Raw genomic sequence first — 23,704 nt, 5'->3', positions numbered from 1 at the left:
TCTCTTTCAAAATAGTCCATACACGTGCCACCACCAGCCAGCATCCATTTACCATCCAACTTCAAACTGACAGAACCAACTTTTCATCTTCCTCGTTTATTCATTGAACTGTCGTTTTCTGAAACAACCTTCCTTCACACATATTTCCTGAAAATTACAGTCTACAGAAGTTCAAGTGTAATGTCAACAAATATCTTCTTTTGTTTTCTCAACCTCCAGCCCAAGTACCGTGTTTAGGGTTTTCATAAAAAAAATAAATACTGCATGAAAATACTACATTTTCAAGTAATTTATTATAAATTTAAAATGATTATATTTTAACATTTTAATGATCATGTTAAAAAAAAAATTACTACTTAAATTTTAAACTGTCATAAAAAGGATGGATTTTTTTTTTATTGGAATTGGATTTTAATATATACTGTATTTATCTCCATAGTCTGTGGCATTTGTCGTTGTCCTGTTTATTCAAAGCAGTGCAGTCATCATCGAAGTTTAATTTAAACATGATGTTACTTGTTTATATTGAAGGCCACATAAAATGGTGGGATCACCAGTTTTTGAACTAGGATGAACTTAAGAAAAATATCTCAGATATGAAAAATCTTGGAACAAAAGTACGCTGTAGATAATTCACAACATATGCCTTTGGTTTCAAACATGGTAGCTTTCATCGTTGACGTATCGTGCTGGAGAATAGACATCTCTATGTCTAATACTCTGTTCAGTAGTGGAATGCATGCTATCACGCTCCAATTGTGTGCACCCCAACACTAAATATTTCTTCACTAGGAACTACTTTGGATTTTGAATCAAGAAAAGTATATAATATAGACACAAATTCATTTGAAGGTATGCCTCCCACTCTCTCATGCCATAACTAACAGTAGTCAGCCTTGGTAAGGTTGTCATAGATTGCGAAATTATGGACTACTAGCTTTTTCTTATAATAGGTAACAATAGCTTTTAGTACTGGGCGTAGCGGTAAAGATTGGAGGTGCATAGTAAACATATGTTTAGGTGATTCTTTATCTTTATTTTTCTCCCCATCTTGGCTTACATATAAATTGCCCTGATTTTTTTTTTTTTTTTGGCATGTATAATCCTATATTGTTGCGATCAAATTCTTCGTGATTGATTTTTATCGATAAGAGTTTTTGCTTTGTTTCCCTTGCTGAATTGTACATGTTCTTTGTATGAACCAGATTTGCACTGCCAAATTGGCTCTAAATACAATTTGCTTGAAGAGGCCCTGCAGTAACAAGCCTCCATATTTGGTAATTGGTTAAAAATTTTTAAGATTATTTTTTTTCGCTTTAAGTCTTGTATTATTTTTATCTTTCAAATGTGTTTTTATAGATAGTTCTGGTTCATTATGAGATACCCAGTTATGTAAAGACTATGTACTAAGATTCATCGTGTTTGTAAACATTTTTGACAGACTCAAATTCGTACTTCGTCTTTCTTAAACAGACAAAAAGTAAATTTGTGACATGAAATTTCATTGATTTGGTTTTTCTTATCTTTAGCCAGAACAGTGTCAACAAGATTTGCAACACAAACTTTCCTTTGATTCCAATCCAGCTTATTCCAAAAATTATAAAAAATGTTTTGTTTCTCTTCTTCAGAAAACTTCTTACACTGAATCTTTTTATGTTTAGAAATCTACTTACAGTTGCAGAAAGGTTTGATTTTTTGTGGTTGTCTTTCTCTTTCATAGACATTTTCATTGGCAATTTGTTTTTAGGCCATACTATTTTACCTCTTTTTGCTTGTTGATTCTGTTTTCTTCTGCAGTCCAAGACTTTCTGTCAGGCTTACTCCTCCTTTTATTTTTGTTGACATTTTCAGTGTTCAGTCCATTCAGCTCTTCAGTGTCATAGTTTCTTCAGCTATAAGCTGCTCATTTTCCATTTTCACTGTAATTGTTAGTATTAGCTAATTGTTAGTTAGCATTAGTAGAGGCATATGATGCAAGAAAGCAAGCTTATATATCATCAGCAAAAAAAAAAAAAAAAAAAACCCTTCCCATTTTACCCATCCATTCATCTCAAATATTTGTCTAGTTCTACCTTGAATTTATTTACGCTTTCAACTTCTACAATGATAGATGGAAGTTTGTTCCAGCAATCAACCACCCGCTGGCTAAAGGCAAATTTCCAAACATCTGTTCTACAACTGTCTTTCCTCAATTTGAATTTGTCCCCGCAGGCAACTAATCTGAGCAAGAGGAAGAATCCCATCAACTTTGAGCTTAGTCACCAATTCAAGGCCCTATACACTTTAGTCAGATCACCTTGCAGTTACTTAGTCTCCAGACACTGCAATTTGCACAACTTAAGCATTTCTTTGTAAGAGCAACCCTTTGTTCCATTCACCAATCTTGTTGCTCTTCTCCGTACTCGTTCCAGCAGCTCTACATCCTTCCTAAAATGAGACCTCTAGACCTGTATACAGTACTCAAGGTGTAGCCAAACCTTTGCCTTATATAAGGGGATAATTACCTCCTTATCCCCTTCTGAAAAATTCTTGTATATCATTGACAAGACACCATGAGCTACTCTTGCTGACTGTCTGCACTGCTCAGAAAATTTCATATCTGATTGCACAATTACCCCCAGGTCTTTTTCATTCTCAACCACCCAGAGTGTAGTACCACACAGTTGATACGTTACTCTGGGGTTACTGCTATCCATATGCAGTATTTTACCTTTGTCAATGTTAAACTTCAGTTGCCACCTCTCAGCCCATCTGCTCAACTTTTCTAGATCCTGTTGCAGTAGCGTAATCTCATTAGTGTCATTAACAACACTGCCAACCTTCTTATCATCTGCAAACTTGGACATTAAGCCTGATATACCTTCATCAGTATCATTAATAAATACAGAAAACAACAATGGACCTAACACCAAACCCTGGAGGACTCCACTAATAATATTAGTCCATAAAGAGCAGTGTCCATTGATTACCACTCTCTGCCTTCTCCCACTCAACCACTCCTTTATCCATAGCAGCATTTTGCCCTTAATGCCATCCATACTGCTTCAATTTGTACAGTAGTCTTCATGTGGAACAGTATGAAAACTTTTCTAAGATTCAAGTATATGATATCAAAATTATTTTTTGCATCCAGTTCCTTTGTGACCACATCATACTATCCAATCAAATTGGTCAGACAAGACTTCCCCTTAACAAATCCATGCTGTGTCTGAACTATAACTGTAGTCTTGTCTAGATGATCCTGCAGTTCTTCTTTAAGGTGCATTATAGCCATAGTAGCTTATGCGCCTTTAAACTCCCATAACAACAACAACAGTTCTTCTTTAACCAGTGCCTTCATTAATTTCCCTGGAACAGAATTTAAACTAACAGGTCTGTAATTACTTGTCACCCTTTGATCCTTCTTTGTGAATTGGGGTCACATTCGCACATCTCCAGTCCACGGGGACCTCCCATGAGTTCAAGTAAGGTCTCATAATAATGGCTAAGGGTTTACTTACTTCCTTTGCTGCCTCCTTTAATATAACTGCATAGATCCCATCGACTCCAGGTGCCTTTCTTATGATTAACTTCAATTTCTCCTTCACTTTGCTCTCAGTTATTACGTAATCATTTAGCTCACTGCCAGAGTTAAACTTCTGTTCCCCCCCTCCCCCGAATAACTCCTCATGTGTGAATAATGTAGAATTTGTTGTATTGATTACTAGAATTATTATACTACTCTACTTTGGGTGTTGTTTTAGGTACTGTAGTTGTACTCTCCTCAGTTTGTATTTTTTATAAAAAAAACAATATCATATTCTTTCATTCTCATCGCTATGAAAAGTAGGTAGAGAACACACAATGGTCAGCAGTGTCATTTTCAGTTGAGTTATTGTTGTTCTGACAGTTTTTAAAATAGAGTATCACCTTCAAGTGCACTAATTATTTCTTGTTTAAATTTTCTGTTCAAATCAAAAACTTCATTACTTGCCACATATTCTTAGACATCGGATTATTTTGTGCTTTATTTGCCTCCTCACATAAATTTTCATCTAATAACAATTGGTTCTTAAAGCTGCCTTGTCTAACCTAAAAAAATAAAATATTATTTACTATTTGATCTTGTAAAATACTATTTACTTCTTTAGATAAAGAAAATATCAATCAATAAATTCAGTTCCACACATTAGAATACAACCACACTTATATCAAAAGCTAATCAGTCTAAAACATGACTGTTTTACATTCTCCTGGATTTTCATCATTATTTGAACTGTTAATTAATGATAACATATGTTGTCTTCTAGAGCTGCCAAGTTTGACCTATAAAGTAGTGTTAATTAGTTTTATTGTAAATTTTGGGCATTTTTTAAAAATAAAAATAAAGGCTCTCATGTTAACTTAAACATGAACAGTATGCAAGTCCATTATTACTGAAATATGTTGTTCATTTTATGATTTATGTTAAAACTGCAATTTGTTTTTTACAAAACAGGATAAGAAATACTAAAACTTACCTTATTTCTCTGAAATTTCATTATGTTTTCATGAGCAAGGCTTGGAAGGTTTAGAAACTGTTATACCTCTTTGCAGACATAAGAGTTTTTTTAAAGAGTATCACCAGATGGCAGGGAAGTAACTTCAGATTTAAAGGATTTGAGGTCAGATATAATACTTGACAAAATTGCATAAAAGGCCATTCATAAAATCCAGACTTTGGAGCTTTTAATAGTAAGCTACAATATGTTTCTTTTTTAGCTGGTAATTGTGTCACATTGAAAGAAGGTGGCAGATGACTGAGAAAAATAAGTCTGATTGCAATCTGTTGTTTGCCTCTAAATATATGTTAAGCATAAAAAAAGAAAAAAGTGTTCTTGTGTAAATATATGACAGGTGAGTGTGATTAGAGTGTGTGTATTCTGACAGGCCTACTCTGAAATTTGACCATACTGGGGGAAGCCTATTTAGCAAATCCCCCCCCCCCCAACCTTGCTGACTTTGTGTCTTCCCTCATTAGAGGCATGGTATGGGATCTGCTGACACTGGCTGCTGCTGGTCTGGCCAATGTGGGATTTCTTACCACATTGCACTGTTTGTTTACAGTGTGATCTCTCCCCTTCCCATATAGGGCACTCTGACCCTATGACTTTATTCCCCAACCAACTCTCCCACCTCCCATCCAAACATTTCGCCTGATAGATCCTACCAACCCATATCTTTCTCAGTTCTTAACATCTCTTCCCCCCCCCCCGTGGAGAACGGGTCCCACGGAGGTGCCCTTCTGTCCCTTTGACTTCTGCTTTCTAGGTGGAAGTCTCCCTACCATTCACATTATTTACCTTCACCTGCACTCCTCTACTCAAACTACCTTCCCAGCCCTCCTTTCCAACAATTTTTTCTTCGAAAGGAGGGCTGCAAAGGCTTTGTGTTAAGAGCCCCCTCTGGCAAGCTTTGGTGATGCCAGTGTTCACCCCAGCCAGAGAACCTTACAATCGACTACCTGGTCCATCTCCTTGTGGTGTTGGATGAGTAGTGGGGTCCTTGGTTTTTTCAGCCCCACGGCTAAGTGGCCAGAGGAACAACATATCAACATAACCCACACCATGCTATGTAGACTACGTGATAGCTCACACAATGAGCTATCACGGAGTTGGGGATCCCTTGGTTCCGCAAGACAGTAAACACTATACACTATGGCCACAAGAAGTTCATCAATCTTTTTTTTTTTGAGCGACTTTGCTGCTCTGTATATGTTAAAAGCATCTGGTGCAATAGAAGCATTCTGTTGTGAAATGGTACAGCTGAAACCTGTTATTACGCAATGCTCAGAGTCCAAAGAATCACATCGCGATATAAGCACAATCTCGTTAGAAAATTCTAGCCATTTTTCAGCATTCAAACTTCATACATACTATCAATTTCGATATTCTCTCTTTTTTTTTGCATGATAATTGTAATATGCAATTGCACTGTTTCAATCTTTTATTGATGTACTGTAGAATAAAGTATTTTAAAAAAGCAATGTTCATGTTAAATATACATAAACACAATTTATAAAAGAATAAGAGAAGTTTACCTCAATATAATACTCTCCAGAAATTAAAACGAAAACAATTGAAACATTCGAAAATCTTACATTACAGTAAGAAATAATTAACAATAATTAAAAATCAAATGAACACAATTAAAAATAAAGTCAAAAATTAATTTAACTAAAAATTGCAAAACGATTTTCCTTCCTGAAGCTGACAATGCTTTTCAACCGTATGTCGTGATCACAGGAATGAAGATTGCTGAACAGGGGTGAGCATGGAACTTAAATAGAATTATTTGTCTTCGCACATGCACATAAAGGACCACGAGTCGGAGATTAGATATGGCCGGCAAACATTAACAGAATTCTCATGTAATTTAATTTTGACGGTTTCTGCAATTAAGTCTCGTATAATTACTTTGGACACTAAGTATTTTGCCCTCGTTAAATAAAAAAAGTGTTTTTCATTAACGGCATGAAAGGCTAATTCTGACGCTGCTGAATGAGAAGCACGAACTGAGGCCGAGTGTTGATTAACACAAAGATGAAACCATATAGAACCCTGATAAGATGAGTCACAGTCACCGCAAGAAATGTTGTATACTAGGTCATTTATTTATGTGCTCAGTCATTTCCAAGAACAGGCACCTCCGTAGCCAGGTGGGAAGGAGCAGCAGTGCGTAGCACACGCTTCTTGATTAGACCGGGGTTCGAGCCCGTCACCACCAAATACGGAGGATGCGGAAAGGTCAGGGAATGACCACCGCATATTCCCGGAGCAATATGGCCTTAGTTGCTAATGCTCCTAAAAACCAAATAACAAACAACATTTCCTGACTGAGCGATTTTTCAGTATAGTGTGTAATTTCCATATGCTTGCCTTAAGATCTTGGTATTCTAATAAATAAATATACAATTCCCAAGTTAGTAAACTTCGTGACAAATTAAAAAATTATCTGCATCCTAACACTTGGTCTGTATTGAAGACATCCATAGATTTGTCATGTGAAGCACAGGCCTCAGAAATAAAAAACAGACCACGTTCATTCGAGTTCTAACACATTGTTGCGAGCTTGCGACCAAATGCATAAGAGTTGTGTGATGACTGCCCCCCCACATACACACAACAGTCTACCACAGAATACTTCAGCTAGTTTGTGAACACCCCCCTCACCAAACATTCAACGAACCGACATATGAACAGGTTACAAATATTTGATTGTAAATGCTATTCAGGACCAGATTTCACTTTTATATCCAAAGGATTAAATTACAATTTATCACCTTGAAAACTACCTAAAAAACAGTGTGTAATTGATATTGAATATGGACTTTGTAATGTTCCACAAAAAAATTTATTTATTAAACAAGTTAACCAGGAAACGCGACTTCCTAAATTGAATACACATGACAGTTCAGCTTTACGTGAACTTCGGGAAAATAAAGACATTATTATTCAGAGAGCTGATAAAGGAGATACAGTGGTAATACTCAATAAACCTGATTATATTAATAAGTTAGTCAGTTGTATCAGATACCTCCACTTATCTTGAAGTAGACCTGGCACTATTTACTAATTTGGTCATCGATACAATAAAATACCAAGTATTGCAAAAACGACTACATTACTATGGCTCAGTTAAAGGAATTGAAGGCCAGAACATATACAACATTCCTGCACTTTTCGGTAAGGTAAAATTACATAAGGCCGGATTTCCTATTCGGCCTATTGTTTCCTACAGAAACTTGGCATTTTCATCCTTGGCCACACGTATATATAGCATTATAAAACCCTTTAGACAGGCGATACAATTTGGGATTAAGAACTACAATACACTATTTAATAACTTTAAGGACTGTAGACTTGGTGGTAATGATAATTTATTCTCACTAGATATTACCTCGTTATATATGAATGTAAATGTTGAATACACATTAGATATTCTTTGGGATTTGTTAAATAATAACTCTATACGGATTAATTAAACGAAGCTTCCTATTAAGGAAATTTTTCACTTAATTAAACTCTTGAAGCCAACTATATCACCTTTCGAGACAAAGTATACAAACAAATTTTTGGTTTGCCAACGGGATTAAGCTTGAGTGGCCTAATATCAGAGATCTATCTCTCAATGATTGACCGTATACATTTGACACCTTTTCTATCCCATATCACATACTATGGGAGATATTTAGACGATGTTCTAGTCATTACCAATAGTAGCGCTATACAAGACATTTTACATTCGTTTAATAATATTCATTCTAGACTCAAATTTACATTGGAGAGGGAGAATATGGATACTAAATCATTAAATTTTCTAAATTTCACACTTATGCGGGACGCGAATAAAATTCAATTTAACATCTATCGTAAACCTACAAACACCAGTATGCTTCTGCATTTACCAGCTATCACCCATTCACCTACAAAAGATTGATTATCTTTAATCAATTTCTCAATGCTTATAAATATTCAACGACGGAATCTGCTTTGGGCTCAGAAATACAAATATTAACCAGCAGATTCTTAAACAGGGGTTATCCACTTGCTACAATAGACAGAATTAGAGTACAAGCTAAGGATAGAATACAAAAACAGACACCAACCAACAATATTAATACAGTGAATTCCGGTTATTTGGGCCACTGGTTAATCGGGGCAGCAGTTTATTTGGGGCAAATCTTAAAAAACAGAACCCAATAGAGAATATAGCCAGGGTTTACTTTGCTTAATTGGGACAACATGCCGTTTAATCGGGGCAGAAGGCTGCAGCACTGGAGATTACCCTACGAATGTCTCCGACCATACCACACGGTTTGGTCGGACTTCTGGCGGTCACAACCATAAAACAATAAAAATAATTAACAGTCACCTGTTTGTTGGGCTTTTCTGTTAGTGCAATATGTCATAAACGGATAGTAAACTCGATCTTATTGAATTTGCAATAATACCGACAGCTGGAGTTCTATGGGTTATTATGGTGAAATGTGTTTATGCTTCCACCATGGAATCTTCAATCATATAAAAAAATTAATTTTCAGAATCTTCTCTTCATTCCTATTTTTAAATAGGAATGATAGGAATGAAATTTTAAATAGGAATTAAATAGTAAGACTGCAGTAATATTTAAGACACAGCATGGGTTTGTCAAAGGGAGGTCTTGTCTGACCAATTTGATTGCTTACTATGATGTGGTCACAAAGGACCTGAATGCCAAAAATAATCTTGATATCATACACTTGGATTTCAGGAAAGCTTTTGATACTGTTGTACATGGAAGACTGCTGTACAAATTGAGGTATGGCATCAAGGGTAAGCTTCTTGTTACTCCGTTCTCACTTGCATGTATCGTGTTACTTGCAATTTGTGTGTGCCATGTTCTTTGTTATTCATTGCTTATCTTTTTACTGATTTAAATTTTAACCCCCACCCACAAATGTCAGTGAACAGAAATGTCAACTAGTTAGTGTGCACATATTACAGTACGTATTAATTATTCAGATTTTCACGTATCATTTAATTTTTTAATTGGTAAGGTACAGTAATAAAGTGTAAATTTGTGCTTAATATATCTTTACTTTTATGGCTTGTGGATAATATTCCTCCTATTTTCTGTAATTAGAATCTCTGTTTAATAGAATTAAAATTCAATTCACAAACATGATCACAATGACGTGCATTTACTATGTATTGTATAGTCAACGGTACTGTACTGTGGCGACTCCATCGTAACATGATTTGATTGTACAGTGAACCAATTGTAAAGTCGGGTCCATTGTATTTTTAACTTTTTTTTTTACGCGAAACTTCGGATAATTGGGGCAGCCGCTTAATCGGGCCAAAATGCACTAGTCTCGATGTGTCCCAAATAACCGGAATCGACTGTATCAAAAAATACTTTATTTCTGTCCCATATGTTGAACAGTGGCACAAACAACTTAAGATTCTTTAAAGATACCGAATTTAAAATTGTAGCTAGGCCTATACGGAAATTACACTGTACTGAACAATTGCTCAGTCCTTTCCTTGTTTGCAACACAAATAAATGACCTTGTATACAGCATTTCTTGGAGTGATTGCGACTCGTCTTATCAGGTAGGGTTCTATGCAGTTTCCTCTGAATTTTCGTGTTAATCAACACACAGCCTCAGTTTGTGCTTCTTGTTCAGCAGTGTCAGAATTAGCCTTTCATGCTATTAATGAAAAACATACTTTTTTATTTAACGAGACCAAAATACTTAGTGTCCAACGTAATTATACGAGACTATTAATTGCAGAAACAGTTGAAATTAAATTACATGAGAATTCTGTTAATGTTTGCCAGCCATATCTAATCTCTGACTCGTGGTCCTTTACGTGCATGCGCGAAGATAAATAATCCCTATTTAAGTTCCATGTTCACCCCTATTCGGTAATTTTTATTCCTGTGATCACGACATGCAATCGAAAAGCATTGTTAGCTTCAGGAAGGAAAATCGTTTTGCAATGTTTTTTTGTTAAATTAATTTTTGACTTCATTTTTAATTGTGTTAAATTGATTTCTAATTGTGTTCATTTGATTTTTAATTTTTGTGAATTATTTCTTACTGTAATATAATATTTTTGAATTTTTGAATTACAAATATTGATTTGTAAAAGAATAAGAGAATTGTTGCCATAAGTGTTTACATACATCAGGTACAAATTGCTTATAAAACTAGTTTTCAAAAATACTGGAAGTCAACCTTGCATTTTTGCTAAAGTCATAGGCAAATGGCTTGGATTCCATGTTCACATGATAGAAGCATCATGGCAATTTAAACTTTCCTGCGCAAAGTGGCTTCAGTTTGTGATTTCCTGTTTGGTTTACACAGAAAAGAAAGGTCATTTACTTTGAAGGCTTGTGTTCTTTGAGTTTCGTTCTTACAAGCCAAAGTGGAATTGGGTAACATTTTATAACAAAGTCTGGTCTTATCACAGTTATATGCTTGTTCTGCAGTATAGCCACCATCTTCAATTATTTTTTGAAGCTGGGCAGGTTAAGAGCATGCAGCTTCATCATCGGCTGAACTATAGCCATTTTGGTTATTCATGCCACTTTTTACAACATGTTTACCATACATTACTTTCAGTGAATGCTGTGGACTCATTTCCATGAAGATCATGGGGATAATTGTGGAAGTTTTTAGCTTTGGTTTCCAGATAGGATCCAAAAAGAGGTGTGCCTTCAGATCATTCTTGAACAAACCACTGAAATCACAGCTTTATCAAATTATTCGTCTTGACGTTGCTGCAGGCATTATCATTGCAGTCTATTGCTTGTTTCCATCCATGCACTGTAGATTCATTCACTCCAAGGTCTCTAGCTATTTGAGTTTGAAAGTGGGCACGATGGATCTATGGACTGTGGCTTAACAATGGTGGTTAGCTGTGATAGTTGCTATTATATGTGCTCTTGTTAAAAGTATTTATAAATATGGTTTTAAAGTGCTTACTTCAAATACTTTTGTGATACACAGATATATTCTGATAAGGTCTACTGGTTGACGATTTCTAATCAAGGAATGGTAATATTCAAGCTAGATTTACGATAAGTCTGTTTTGGCAGTTAGAGCATTCTCTGTTCTAACTGTCAGTTCCAGCTGCCTGTGCTTTAGCATAGCACTGGTACTTCAGAATTTGAAGAGCTACTTTTTAAAATCTCAAGGTATGGATGAAGGGGACTTCAAATAGGTGGAAGGGCATATCTGTCTGATTAGTTTCTAAGTTTGGAACAAAATATCTTCTTAGTGGGAAAGATATATAATTTTAGATTTAAATAGTAAAGGCCTATACAGCCATTGTTAATGAAGGAAGAAGGCTGGTAGTGCTGCCTATACTGTTTTTAGTGTCCTCTAATAATAATAATAATAATAATAATAAAAAAAACTGTTAATCAAATGGAGTCAGATACACACAGGGTTGATCTCACATGTGAAGAAATTTGTGGCATTGAATTGAAAGATGTTGCAGGTTCTAAGAATCTTGAATGTGGTGCTAAGGAGTCTGATCTCACTGTAAGAAGAATTTTGACGATTCTTGATTCTAAGAAAGCTCCAAGTCCTGATGGTATTTCTCCATTTGTTCTCAAAACCTTTGCTCCTGAACTTACTCCTGTTCTTTGCCCCCTTTTTCACTTTCTTATTCCAAAGGTGTTTTTTCCTTCTGCTGGGAAATTTGCTCATATCCAGCCAGTTCCTAAAAAGGGTGACAAATTGCTCCATTCCAATTATCGTTCCATTGCAATTATTTCTACTCTTTCTAAAGTAATGGAGAAATCAATTAACTGCCAACTCTTAAACTACCTAGAAACCTTCCGTCTAATCAATGATCGCCAGTATGGATTTCGTCAGTGTCGATCCACTGGTGATATTCTGGCTTATGTTACCCATTTATGGACAAATTCAATGGAAAAGTTTGGGGAAACACAAGCAGTTGCTCTTGACATCTCAAAGGCTTTCTTTGAACGTGTTTGGCATAAAGGTCTAAGCAAGCTTCCATCTTATGGTTTGCCAACTGTTTTTTGTAATTGGTTATCCAGTTTTCTCTCTGATCGCTCACTGAGGGTGATGGTAGATGGTTCTCTGTCTTCTAACTTTTCCACTAATTCTTGTGTCCCCCCAAGGTTCAGTTCTTTCCCCCACTCTTTTCCTCTTGTATGTTAATGACCTTCTTCTATTGACAGGAAATCCTATCCATAGTTTTGCTGATGATAGCACATTGCATTCCACTTTCCATTTTGAGAAGCCCTGCTCAATCAGCTTCATCTTCTTGAATATCTGCTACCAATTCCTTAAATGTCGATCTCCAGGTAGTTCTCCAGTGGGGAAAAGACAACTTAGTGAATTTCAACCCTTCTAAAACTCGGTCTTGTCTTATATCTTGCAAAAAGGATTCTTCTGCTCCTATGCTTATCTGTGATGCTCCAATTTCTAGGCAAAATGATATATCTCTTTTGGGGATTACCCTGGCTTTTAATCTCTCTTGTCACAAGCACATTACAAATATTGCTTCCTCTGCATCTAAAAAACTTGGTTTTTTTCTTTTGATCTCGGCGTTACTTTTCTTCCAAACAGCTGTTCATGCTGTACAAATCGCAAACCCGCCCTACCATGGAATATTGTTCCCACATTTGGGGCTGTGCCCCCAAAACCTCTCTGAGGCTTCTAGATTCCATTCAGAAGAGGGCAGTTAGGTTAATTGATGATTCCTCTCTAACAGAGTCTCTCCACTTGCTGTCTCATAGATGTACTGTTTCTGCTGCATGCCTCTTCTATAGATACTTCCATGGGCACTGTTCTTCTGAATTGGCTTCTGTAATTCCCGCTCTCTCTTTCCAAACAGTTCGAACACATGCCGTTTTCTGGAACAACCTTCCTTCATATATATTTCCTGAAAATTACAGTCTACAGAAGTTCAAGTCTAATGTCAAGAAATATCTTCTTTCATCTTCTCAACCTCCAACCCAAGCACAGTACTAAGTAGTATAGGTTCTAATACCTCTTGTTTGGGGTTTTCATAAAAAAAAAAAAAAAAAAGTCACATCCACATTCTGAGGTCTTTAATCCTAAGTATGTTGTAGAATTTCAATATACCTTGGGATAATGACAAATGTATTATACTAACAGTTTTTAAATTGTCCACTTCCATTTTGGGCGTTGATTGCCATAACAGACTAAACCAGAAGTATGATTTTGACCCGGTCCTAGGCTTTTGTTTTGCCAAGGTCATACATCAGTAGCATGATTGGGAAAAATTCACTAAAAAAGATTTTCCAGTGACACCTAGTTGTACAAAATTCATGGTTGCACATCCAGTGTTGTGAGCTTCAACATCATTGTCTTCATCATCAGAATTATTTAGTTCTGGAGATTCCAAAAGCCAGTGTGGGTTCTAAGACATGCAAGAAAGACCATCTCAGTAAGGTCTTCCTCCTCCTCTAGTTAATTTTTTCTCTAACTTTGTTTAGATTTGATCTATATATTGTTTAGATTTTGATCTATATATTGTTTAGATTTTGATCTATATATTCAGTAGTAAATTTTGGCAGATTTTGTTTCATGTTCAATACTAAAATCACTTATACTAATAATTTTATTACTGTGTGATATGGCAACATGTTGCTTGTAAAAGAATTACTGTAAGTGAAAGAGCTGCCAAACCTTTTCAGTTTAAACTGTTATATACCATCTCGCATCTCTCATATTGTGGAGTTATACTTTATAACTGTGTTGTCACTAATGCAACACCAGGGTACCTCTCCACCCACCGATGATAGGCCAGATAGCCTTGAAATGCTGTCTGGGTGGTGGTTATTCACCAAGAATAAGTAACAATAGTCTTCTCTGCTATTGCCAATAGTCTTCTCCACGTCAGTGCCAGAAAATGCAGTCACCATACTCTTAATATTGAAATTACTTTTTTTGCCTGCTTTCAGCTAAAGTGATTTTTAAATTTTCTGTTGTGAGGACTTTTTTTTTTTTTTCTGGGTTATATGCATAAGTTAATGTTTCGTGATCTCTGATAGACTTTAGAAATGTTTCCTGAAAGTTTTATTGAGTGTTGTTACCTCTCCAAACTGTTTCTTTAAAGTCCTTACATACATTGAACTGATTTTCCTTTTCATTTAGTGAACAAGGCATGAATTTAATGACGGCCATTTAATATTCAAATGTTTCAGAAAAATGCTTTGGCTTGATCTAAATGAGATTTCCACCTCATTAGTCAAATCATGGCTAATGTAGTAGTTAAATTTTTGTTAAGTTTTTTATTTTGTATCAAATTTTTGTATCCCATTATTATTGTTTTGTATTACATTACTTTATTTTGTATCACATTATTGTTTTGCCCGAAGATGGCTGTTCTGAATTTTTTTTTCAAATTTTTCATTTTCAAATTTGGAAATAAACATAATAATAATAATACCAACATATGTTTTGACTGCTTTATTATCTTCCAACACAGTTTACCTACACATCATGCTGCTCAAGGAATATCTACAACAGAAGTTATTTCAGTATGGAATTATGAAACCACTCCAGTGTTTCTAAATATGATCTTCTTTAAAGTCAGCCAATTTTTAGAATAGCTTAAGAATAATAGTGCATTTGCTACTTAGTGGTGCACATATATTGGTTTTTACCTAAACTGTAAATGATTGAGTTAATTGGAATTTTATCACCAGCTATGTAGGCGCCTCAGTAGCCAGGTGGGAAGGAGCAGCAGTGCGTAGCACACGCTTCTTGATTAGACCGGGGTTCGAGCCCGTCACCACCAAATACGGAGGATGCGGAAAGGTCAGGGAATGACCACCGCATATCCCGGAGCAATATGGCCTTAGTTGCAAATGCTCCTAAAAACCAAATAACAAAACAAAACAACCAGCTATGTGATAAATTTTGTTGTAACTTTTCAATTGCATTTTATATGTTTTTGGAGGGGAGAGGGAATGTTCTAGCTGGCATTCATGTACAAAATAAATAGACCATAATGTACACTGTTTGGTAACATCATTGTTCCTTGCCCTAAATGTTGGGTTTTTAGAGTATATTTAGCATTCTGTAAATACACAACATATTTAGAATTTTTATTAATTTTTCTTCCCAAGGTATTCAACTCCTCCTCATTTTGATTATGAAGATTTAGAAAGGAAGTACTGGAAAAACATTACTTATAATTCACCAATATATGGTGCTGATGTGTCTGGATCATTGTATGATAAAGATGTAAAGGTAACAAATTTTGGAGAGATACATGCTTGTTTATAAATAGGATAACTTTTAGAATAATTAAATTTTAAAAAACATTTTTCTGTTGATAAGAAGGATTTCTTATAAGAACAGAAGAAAATATATTATATGAAGCTTTATATACATTCAGTTCCAAGTTAATTTAGTCATCTTATGAAGTAACAAAAAAATACTAAGAAGCAGTATTTTGGCATAGCGTTTAGAGTAGTATCTTGAGTGGTAGTTTGGCCTATGGTGAACTAGTGCAGATGTTCAAATTGTCCACCATTTGCATCTAGGTACTGTTCACAGCAGTGAACAAAAGAATGACAGATGTTCTCCACTGTTGCTATGAGCTTCACATGCTTGTTTAATTTCATCCTTTGACTGTTGAAGGATATCTGATTTTTTTCTACCGTACACTACATACTTCAAGTAGCCTACAAGTATAAGTCAAGTGGGGTTTAATCACATAAATGCAAGGATTACTGGACATTTCCTCATTAGCCTATACACTGATAAATGATTATCAAGATAGGTACTGCCCAATGATAATGTGGGGTGACCCTTCCTGTTGACATTAAAGCTCTCTATCTCTGTGCATCTCATAAATGGCAGAATCACTTGATACAGTAGCCTGACAATGGTTATGCTCTAGAATTTCCGGTTGGGGGGGGGGTCGTGTGAGACCTGATAGGTGGCAAACTTTGTTTTTATTTATGAAAAATATTAATTTTTTTGAATTCTACTTGCATTATACCAATATATCATCGTTTCTTAATATATATTTATTTTAAGTAACTTTAATTTTTAATAAAAAGTTCAATATTTAAAGGATGTCGTGCTATTTAAAAAAAAAAAATTTTGCTCTAAATGAAAAAAAAAAAAAAACAAAACAAAAAGGTTGTATTTATGTAAGCAGAAATTTGTAGCAACTTCTATTAATTCTGATGGAGGAAAATGTTACAACCATAAAATAAAAACATGAAATCAATCACCACTCATTTTTGCTGCAGGAGACTAAAGAATGCGATGTTTATTATATATGTGTAAAAAAAAAAACTGAAGAACTTGTTATTTATTACTTGTTACTTATTCAGTTTATAAAGCTCTGTATAAAAATTATTTCAAAAAGAGTTGCAGGGAGCCACCCTTTTGAGAGTTCATGTATTTTTCAGCTAATTTCTCATCAGAAGCCCTAAAATATTCCTCTCAAGTAATGAGATGATGTAATATTGAGAGTTAGAAAATGTAAGTGTGTTATATTGAACTATAACTGCAAACATGTGGCACACAATCAAAATATTGGAGTGAGACCCCCAAGATCCTGCGCATCTGCATTTATGTTAGTTATGTATCAGATGCCCTAAAAATTCTCCCAAGGTTGAACTAGTGCAATATTTATCATTAGGGAGTGTAACTGAGTTATTTTTAACTAGAACAGCAGTTGTTTAACATGAAATCAAAATATTGCATTTTGCCTAATTTTGTGAAAACTGTAAGATATCTTCAGAAACAACTCGAGTAAAACAAGTCGATATTTAGGAAGGTAAAAATAGTTTCATCTTGAGCCAACAATGTGTAAAAAAAAAATTTTTTTTTTTTGCAAGGGGCTTGACAGGTCCTGCATGACCACTGCCAGGTCAAGCATGTGGAGGCACATGTCACTGGTAACTCCAACATTCTAAAAAAAAGTATGCTCCAGCATACCTTTGATTACCTTGGATGCAATTTACTGCCATCTCTGTATGAATGTTTGGATTATCAGGTGTACACAGTTATGTCAGTTGACTATATCACTCAGTTTGAATGTTGCCCCATCCAACCAAGCAATCTTGTGAGAAATCTTGTCCTTATTCATATTTGCTTTAAATCACTTACAAAACTTAACTTGGTGATCAGGATCATCTTCATTCATTTTATGAGCAACCTTGGCACATGAGATTTCCACTTATGATCCAGAATTCAAATATGGACTTATTGAATTTGTCAATATGAGCTTCAGAACTACTGTTCATTGATTGTGCTCATCTTTATTGCAAAACACATTTTATGCCAAGCATGTAATTACTACGTGGTGGTTTCAATGCTCTTTTAGTTTTGGTCATCTCCACGTTTAATGTGAATTCTGCCCTTGTATCCTGACTGATTTTACTAATATGTGTTAATTCTTCTAATAGCATGTTGCTGAAGAAAATATTGGGAACATACAGTCTACCCAAGATGTGATTTATTTTCTGTGCATTCTGTTTTCTCCAAATGTAAGAGGTGCAAGCCAGCAGATTCCAGACTGGCTGTGTGGTGTGTGCTATACAACCACAAGTTGTATAGCAGTGCCATTAGATACTACTGAACTAATTCATTGTGAGTTAGTGTGGAGAGTTTTGCATGAATAGGACACTGTGCAGTTGGTGTTTAAGTGTGTCTTTGCAATTTTTGTAACTGGTAAGGTGGCACACATTAAGAAACAGCAAGCATCAGAGTTTGTCGTAAATTTTGTAAAACAGCTTTGGAGGGAGTCTTACAAAATGCTTTTTAGGAAGGTATTTGGTGATGATGCTATGGGTATAATACCAACTTTTCTGGGGGGGGGGGAAAGACAAACTTCAGTCGAGGATTTTGAGTTTGTTATTTGGTTTTTAGGAGCATTAGCAACTAAGGCCATATTGCTCCGGGGATATGCAGTGGTCATTTCCTGACTTTTTCGTATCCTCTGTATTTGGTGGTCATAGGTTCGAATCCCAGTCTAATCAAGAAGCGTGTACTACGCACTGCTGCTCTTGCCCACCTGGTTTTGTAGGCACTGGATTTTGATTGTTCACATTGTTGATCGTCCAGCCAAACCGAGAAAAACATTGAAAGAGTGCATCAAGTCATCATGATGATAGGCGGCATAAGATTAATGATAATTTCAACATTTTGGGCCTATTGCAGGGGTAACAAATTAGCGGACCAGTGTCCACATCTGGACCGCAAGGTAAATGAACCTAACTCATTAATTTAAATATACAGTCGGACTTCTGTTTAACAAATTCTTTATAGTGAATTTTTCTATTTAGTGAAGCTTTTTGAATTTCCCTGGGTAATTACATTTAAAATTGTTTCTGTAGAACAAAGAAAATTTCCATATAACGAATGCATTACGAGAGAGAGAGAGAGAGAGAGAGAGAGAGAGAGAGAGAGAGAGAGAGAGAGAGAGAGAGAGAGAGAGAGAGTTAGTTAACTTGGTACGCATTGTTAGCACTGATGGCCTTAGGCAATTAGAAAGCCCTAATTAAGAGTTAAAGTGGTTACTGTTCTGTAATTTAGTAGTGCCTGTAAAACCTATGCAACCACCTTTCCCACATACTGAGAAGTTGCGCTGGTCAGCTACTTTCTGTGTCCTTAGCCATTGATTAATCCGTATTCCTGACATGAACAGTAGGCTCTGGTCAAGCTGTGTTGTGATATCCCTTTACCCTGACAAGAAGTCGTTTGTTGTTTTGCAGACAAGATGTCATCTACACCTTTCATTAAATTTCCCCTATCTCTGTTAACATGGTCACATGTTGTAAACTTATTAAAAATTTTGAAGACGTAATGCAAAAAGTTAAAGATGATTAATTTTACTTGATCTGCATCTTCACTTCATCATCACCAATTCAAATTGTTTCTTCAGGAAGTTGAAGGTATGCTTCTCTACAATAATGTATGCTGGCTTAGCAGGGGTGATGTTTTACGAATGCTGTGATCAATTCAGAAAGAAGTAAAATCATTTCTTGCTATTTCCACAATTCCAGCAGCAAAAAGTCATATAATTTTTCTTGAAGATACAAATTTATTTACTATTCCCTTCTCAACTGACATATATGCACATTTGAACAATTTAAACCAGAAATTACAAGGAAAGGACAAGGTTATTTCTAAATTGCAATCAGTTGTACAATCATTTCTTAAGAAACTTTACATAGTTTTGCCTGATTTAAATAAGATGCCACACTTTTCGTGTATGAAAGAAGTATTGACGGGAGAACGTAATATACAGTTAGATAAAAGCGAATGCAATAATTTTGACGAAAGGTTTGCAGACTTTAAAAAAAAAAAGGAAAATGAACACAACTCCTCATATGTCCATTTTCACTTGAACCAAATGGGGAATAGACTGAGGCAGCAAAATGGTTTAAAAGTAACAAAGCTGCACTGCAATTAGAAATGACTGATTTTCAAGAAGATTTTGTTTTGAAAGAAAAAAATGAATGAATTGAGTGATTTGCCACAGTTTTGGGGAAATTATTTTTGGGGGAAAATATTAGTGTTTCTGCATTTCTTGCAATGTAGAAAGTATCCTGAAATAAGAAAACTGTGTACTTAATTACATACAATGTTTGGATCAACATGATGCAAGAAAGCAAGCTTATATAGCGTGAGCCAAAACACACACACTTCTCATTTCATCCATCCGCTTGCTACAAATGTTTGTCTAGTTCTACCTTCAATCTGTTTAAGCTATCAATTTCTACAACGACAGACGGAAGTTTGTTCCAGCAATCAACCACCCGCTGGCTAAAGGCAAACTTCCACACATCTATCCTACAACTGTCTTTCCTCAATTTGAATTAGTCCTCTCAGGTGATTATTTTGAGCAAGAGGAAGAATCCCATCAGAATTGAGCATGCTCAAACCATTCAAGGCTTTATACACCTCAATCAGATCACCTCGCAGGTGCCTAGTCTCCAGGCACTATAATTTGCAAAGGCGCCTCTGTAGCCAGGTGGGAAGGAGCAGCAGTGCGTAGCACACGCTTCTTGAATAGACCGGGGTTCGAGCCCGTCACCACCAAATACGAAGGATGCGGAAAGGTCAGGGAATGACCACCGCATATCCCGGAGCAATATGGCCTTAGTTGCTAATGCTCCTAAAAACCAAATAACAAACAAACAACTATAATTTGCAAAACTTAAGCCTTCCTTTGTAAGAGCAACCATTTGTTCCATTCACTAATCTTGTTGCCCTTCTCTGTACTCATTCCAACAGCTCTACATCCTTCTTAAAATGAGGCCTCCAGACCTATACAGTACTCAAGGCATGGCCTGACCATCGCCTTATACCTAGGGTGTCAAAGTGGCGGCCCGTGACAAAATTTTTGTGGCCCGTGATGCCCAAAAATAAAATGTTAAAATACACAATTAAAAAGTACCTGTTTATAATTCTATAATATAAGGATTAAAAAACCTCTGTAATAAATATAAAAATAATCATTTTAATTGATAATAATTAAAAAAAAAGGACTGGATCGATGGAACCTTGATTAGAAAGAACTAAAAATATAAATAGTAATTTCAGATGAATGAAAATTGAAATTATTATCTTTAAATAACATTAACTTTTTAGTTTCTTTCTTTAAAAATGAAAGAGTTACATTTTATTTTTTTAAATATTTTTTAAATGGAGAAATCTTAATCTAAATTTCTTTTACATTTAAACTAATATTACAATATTGCAAGTGCAGCGTTTTTTTATAATTTTATTGAAAAACTACTTCATTCATACTAGTTTCTTTGTCGGGATCTGTTGTGTTGTGTGCGTTGTGTTTGCTATCTATAATTTAACAAATACCTAAGTAATCGTTTTTTTAATTTTGTAATTTTAATTTCAACTATAGAATTTATATAGAAAATGTCGCTTTCAACACCAGTCAAGAAAAGAAAAATTGATAACAAGAGAAGAAAATTCCAAGAAAAGTGGGAGCTGAACTATTTTTGAAAACAACAAGAATTTAGAAAATTCATGAAAACTAATGAATCAGTAGTAAGAGCAAGTTACAAAATAAGCTATTTGTTAGCAAAACGTTCAAAATCGTTCACAGATGGTTCGTTAATTTAAGAATGTATGATAAAAGCAGCTGAAATCGTCTGTCCTGAAAAAGTGCAATCATTATCAAGAAATACAGTGGTAGAGAGAATTAGCGAAATGGTAGATAACATCAGTTCACAACTACAGGATATATCTATAGAAGTCTTGTTCTTTTCAATTGTGATTGATGAAAGTACAGATATACGAGATGTTGCTCAAGTTGCTGTATTTTTTCGCGGTTGTGATAATAACATGAGGATCACCGAAGAATTGTTGGAAGTTATCCCTCTTCTTGGAACTATGACTGGCGAAGATATTTTTGCTGCTGTGTGGAGCATTTTAGAAAAGTGTAAGCTTCCACTTGACAGACTTGTGTCTGTAATAACCGACGGTGCTAAATCAGTGACAGGTGAAAATCGAGGATTTGTGTCAAAATTGATTAGAAAATGACAAGCTGAGTACCCAGATAAACTGAAAACCATGGCTGTCCACTGCTTTATTCAACAAGTTTTGTGTTTAAAACTATTAAAAATGGACGATGTATTGAAAACAGTAACAAAACAATCAACTTTATTCGATCGAGAGCACTCAACCATCGGCAATTTACTTCTCTTCTTAAAGATTTAGAATCTGAGTTTGACGATCTTCCTTATTATACAGAAGTTCGATGGTTATCATGCCACAAAGTTTTAAAGAGATTTTATATGCTTTTTGGAGGAAATAACAGTTTTTCTTGAAATGAAAAATTAAAATAGTTATAAAAAATCCTTTGTGGATTAAGGATTTGGCATTTTTAATTGATATTACAAGCCACCTCAATAACCTTAATATTTCATTGCAAGGTAAAAATAAGGTAATAACAAACATGTATGACGCAATAGCAAGTTTTGTACAAAAACTAACGTTGTTTAAAAATCATTTAAAAAAAGACGTTTTGATCCATTTTTCTACTTGTGAGCAGTTAAAAACAAAATCAAAATTACTCTTTCTCACAATATTGTGACAAAATTGAGGAAATCAAAAATGAATTCAATAAGCGTATTAATGATTTTAAAGAGTTAGAAGATATGTTTTCTCTTTTTGTTCGACCTTTTTCATTTGAAATCGAAAAAGCTCCCACTTTGATTCAACTGGAATTAATTGATTTCCAAAATGATTCATTTTTGAAAGATAAATGTCGAGAAGTAGGAATTCCAAAAATATATTCTTACTTAGGTGAAAAATACCCGGAAATTAAAAAGTTTGCTGCGCAAATTATGTGCTACTTTGGGAGTACATACTTATGCGAGCAATTATTTTCATGTATGAAATTAAATAAAACGGTGCATAGATCGAGATTGACAGATAAACATCTTTCCGACATACTGAAAATTGTATGTTCCCAGTCTTTGACTCCTGATGTTGAAAAACTAGTAGGGAGTAAATGCTGGCAGGTTTCCGGGAAAACAAATTAATTATTTTCATAAATATATTGAATATTTAATTTTTAAATAAAAATAATAATATTACAATTATATATACTAAAACCAAAGGAGCACAAGGCAGCCAAAGTAACACACCTCTATTAGTTACAATTTATTAGGAAACGTTTCGGAAAATGTTATTGTTACAAAATCCATCTTCAGTCTTTTTAGCAGTTTCCTAATAAATTGTAACTAATAGAGGTGTGTTACTTTGGCTGCCTTGCGCTCTTTGGTTACCAGTTCATCAACTGCCACTTTACTCCCACTTCTTCACTATACATACTAAATTCTAAATTACTTGTATTCTGTAGATCTGAATAAAAATTTAAATGTTAATTACATATGAGTTTTAATTATCCTGATTATGCTACTGAATCCTGAATCAATATATAATATTTAAGAAAATTTTATGCGGCCCGCAAAAATCATACCATCACACAAAATGGCCCATGACAGAAATGAGTTTGACACACCTGCCTTATACAATGGGATAATAACCTCCTTATCCCTGCTAGAAAAATTCCTGTATATCACTGACAAGACACCATGAGCTACTCTTGCAGACTGTCTGCACTCCTCAGAAAACTTCATATCTGCCTGCACAATTACCCCAGGTCCTTTTGACTCTCTACCACTGTTAGTG

General features: G+C 35.0%; 1 protein-coding gene across 1 annotated transcript in view; it reads left to right on the top strand.

Moving 5' to 3' along the window:
• The window catches only part of LOC150087017 (lysine-specific demethylase 4A-like), a 694,533-nt gene that overhangs the window by 77,942 nt on the left and 592,887 nt on the right, over positions 1-23,704 (top strand). Inside the window, exon 4 of the mRNA XM_090372906.1 lies at positions 15,646-15,769. Within this exon, the coding sequence (XP_090229032.1) occupies positions 15,646-15,769 (124 nt within the window). The remainder of the gene's footprint in view (positions 1-15,645; positions 15,770-23,704) is intronic.

This window comes from Mastigoproctus giganteus, chromosome 4 (assembly GCF_048544385.1).
Source record: "Mastigoproctus giganteus isolate SK-2022 chromosome 4, ASM4854438v1, whole genome shotgun sequence".
NCBI lineage: Eukaryota > Metazoa > Arthropoda > Arachnida > Uropygi > Thelyphonidae > Mastigoproctus > Mastigoproctus giganteus.
The sequence above is the reverse complement of the archived record's forward strand: the minus strand, read 5'-3'. Positions and strand labels throughout refer to the sequence as shown.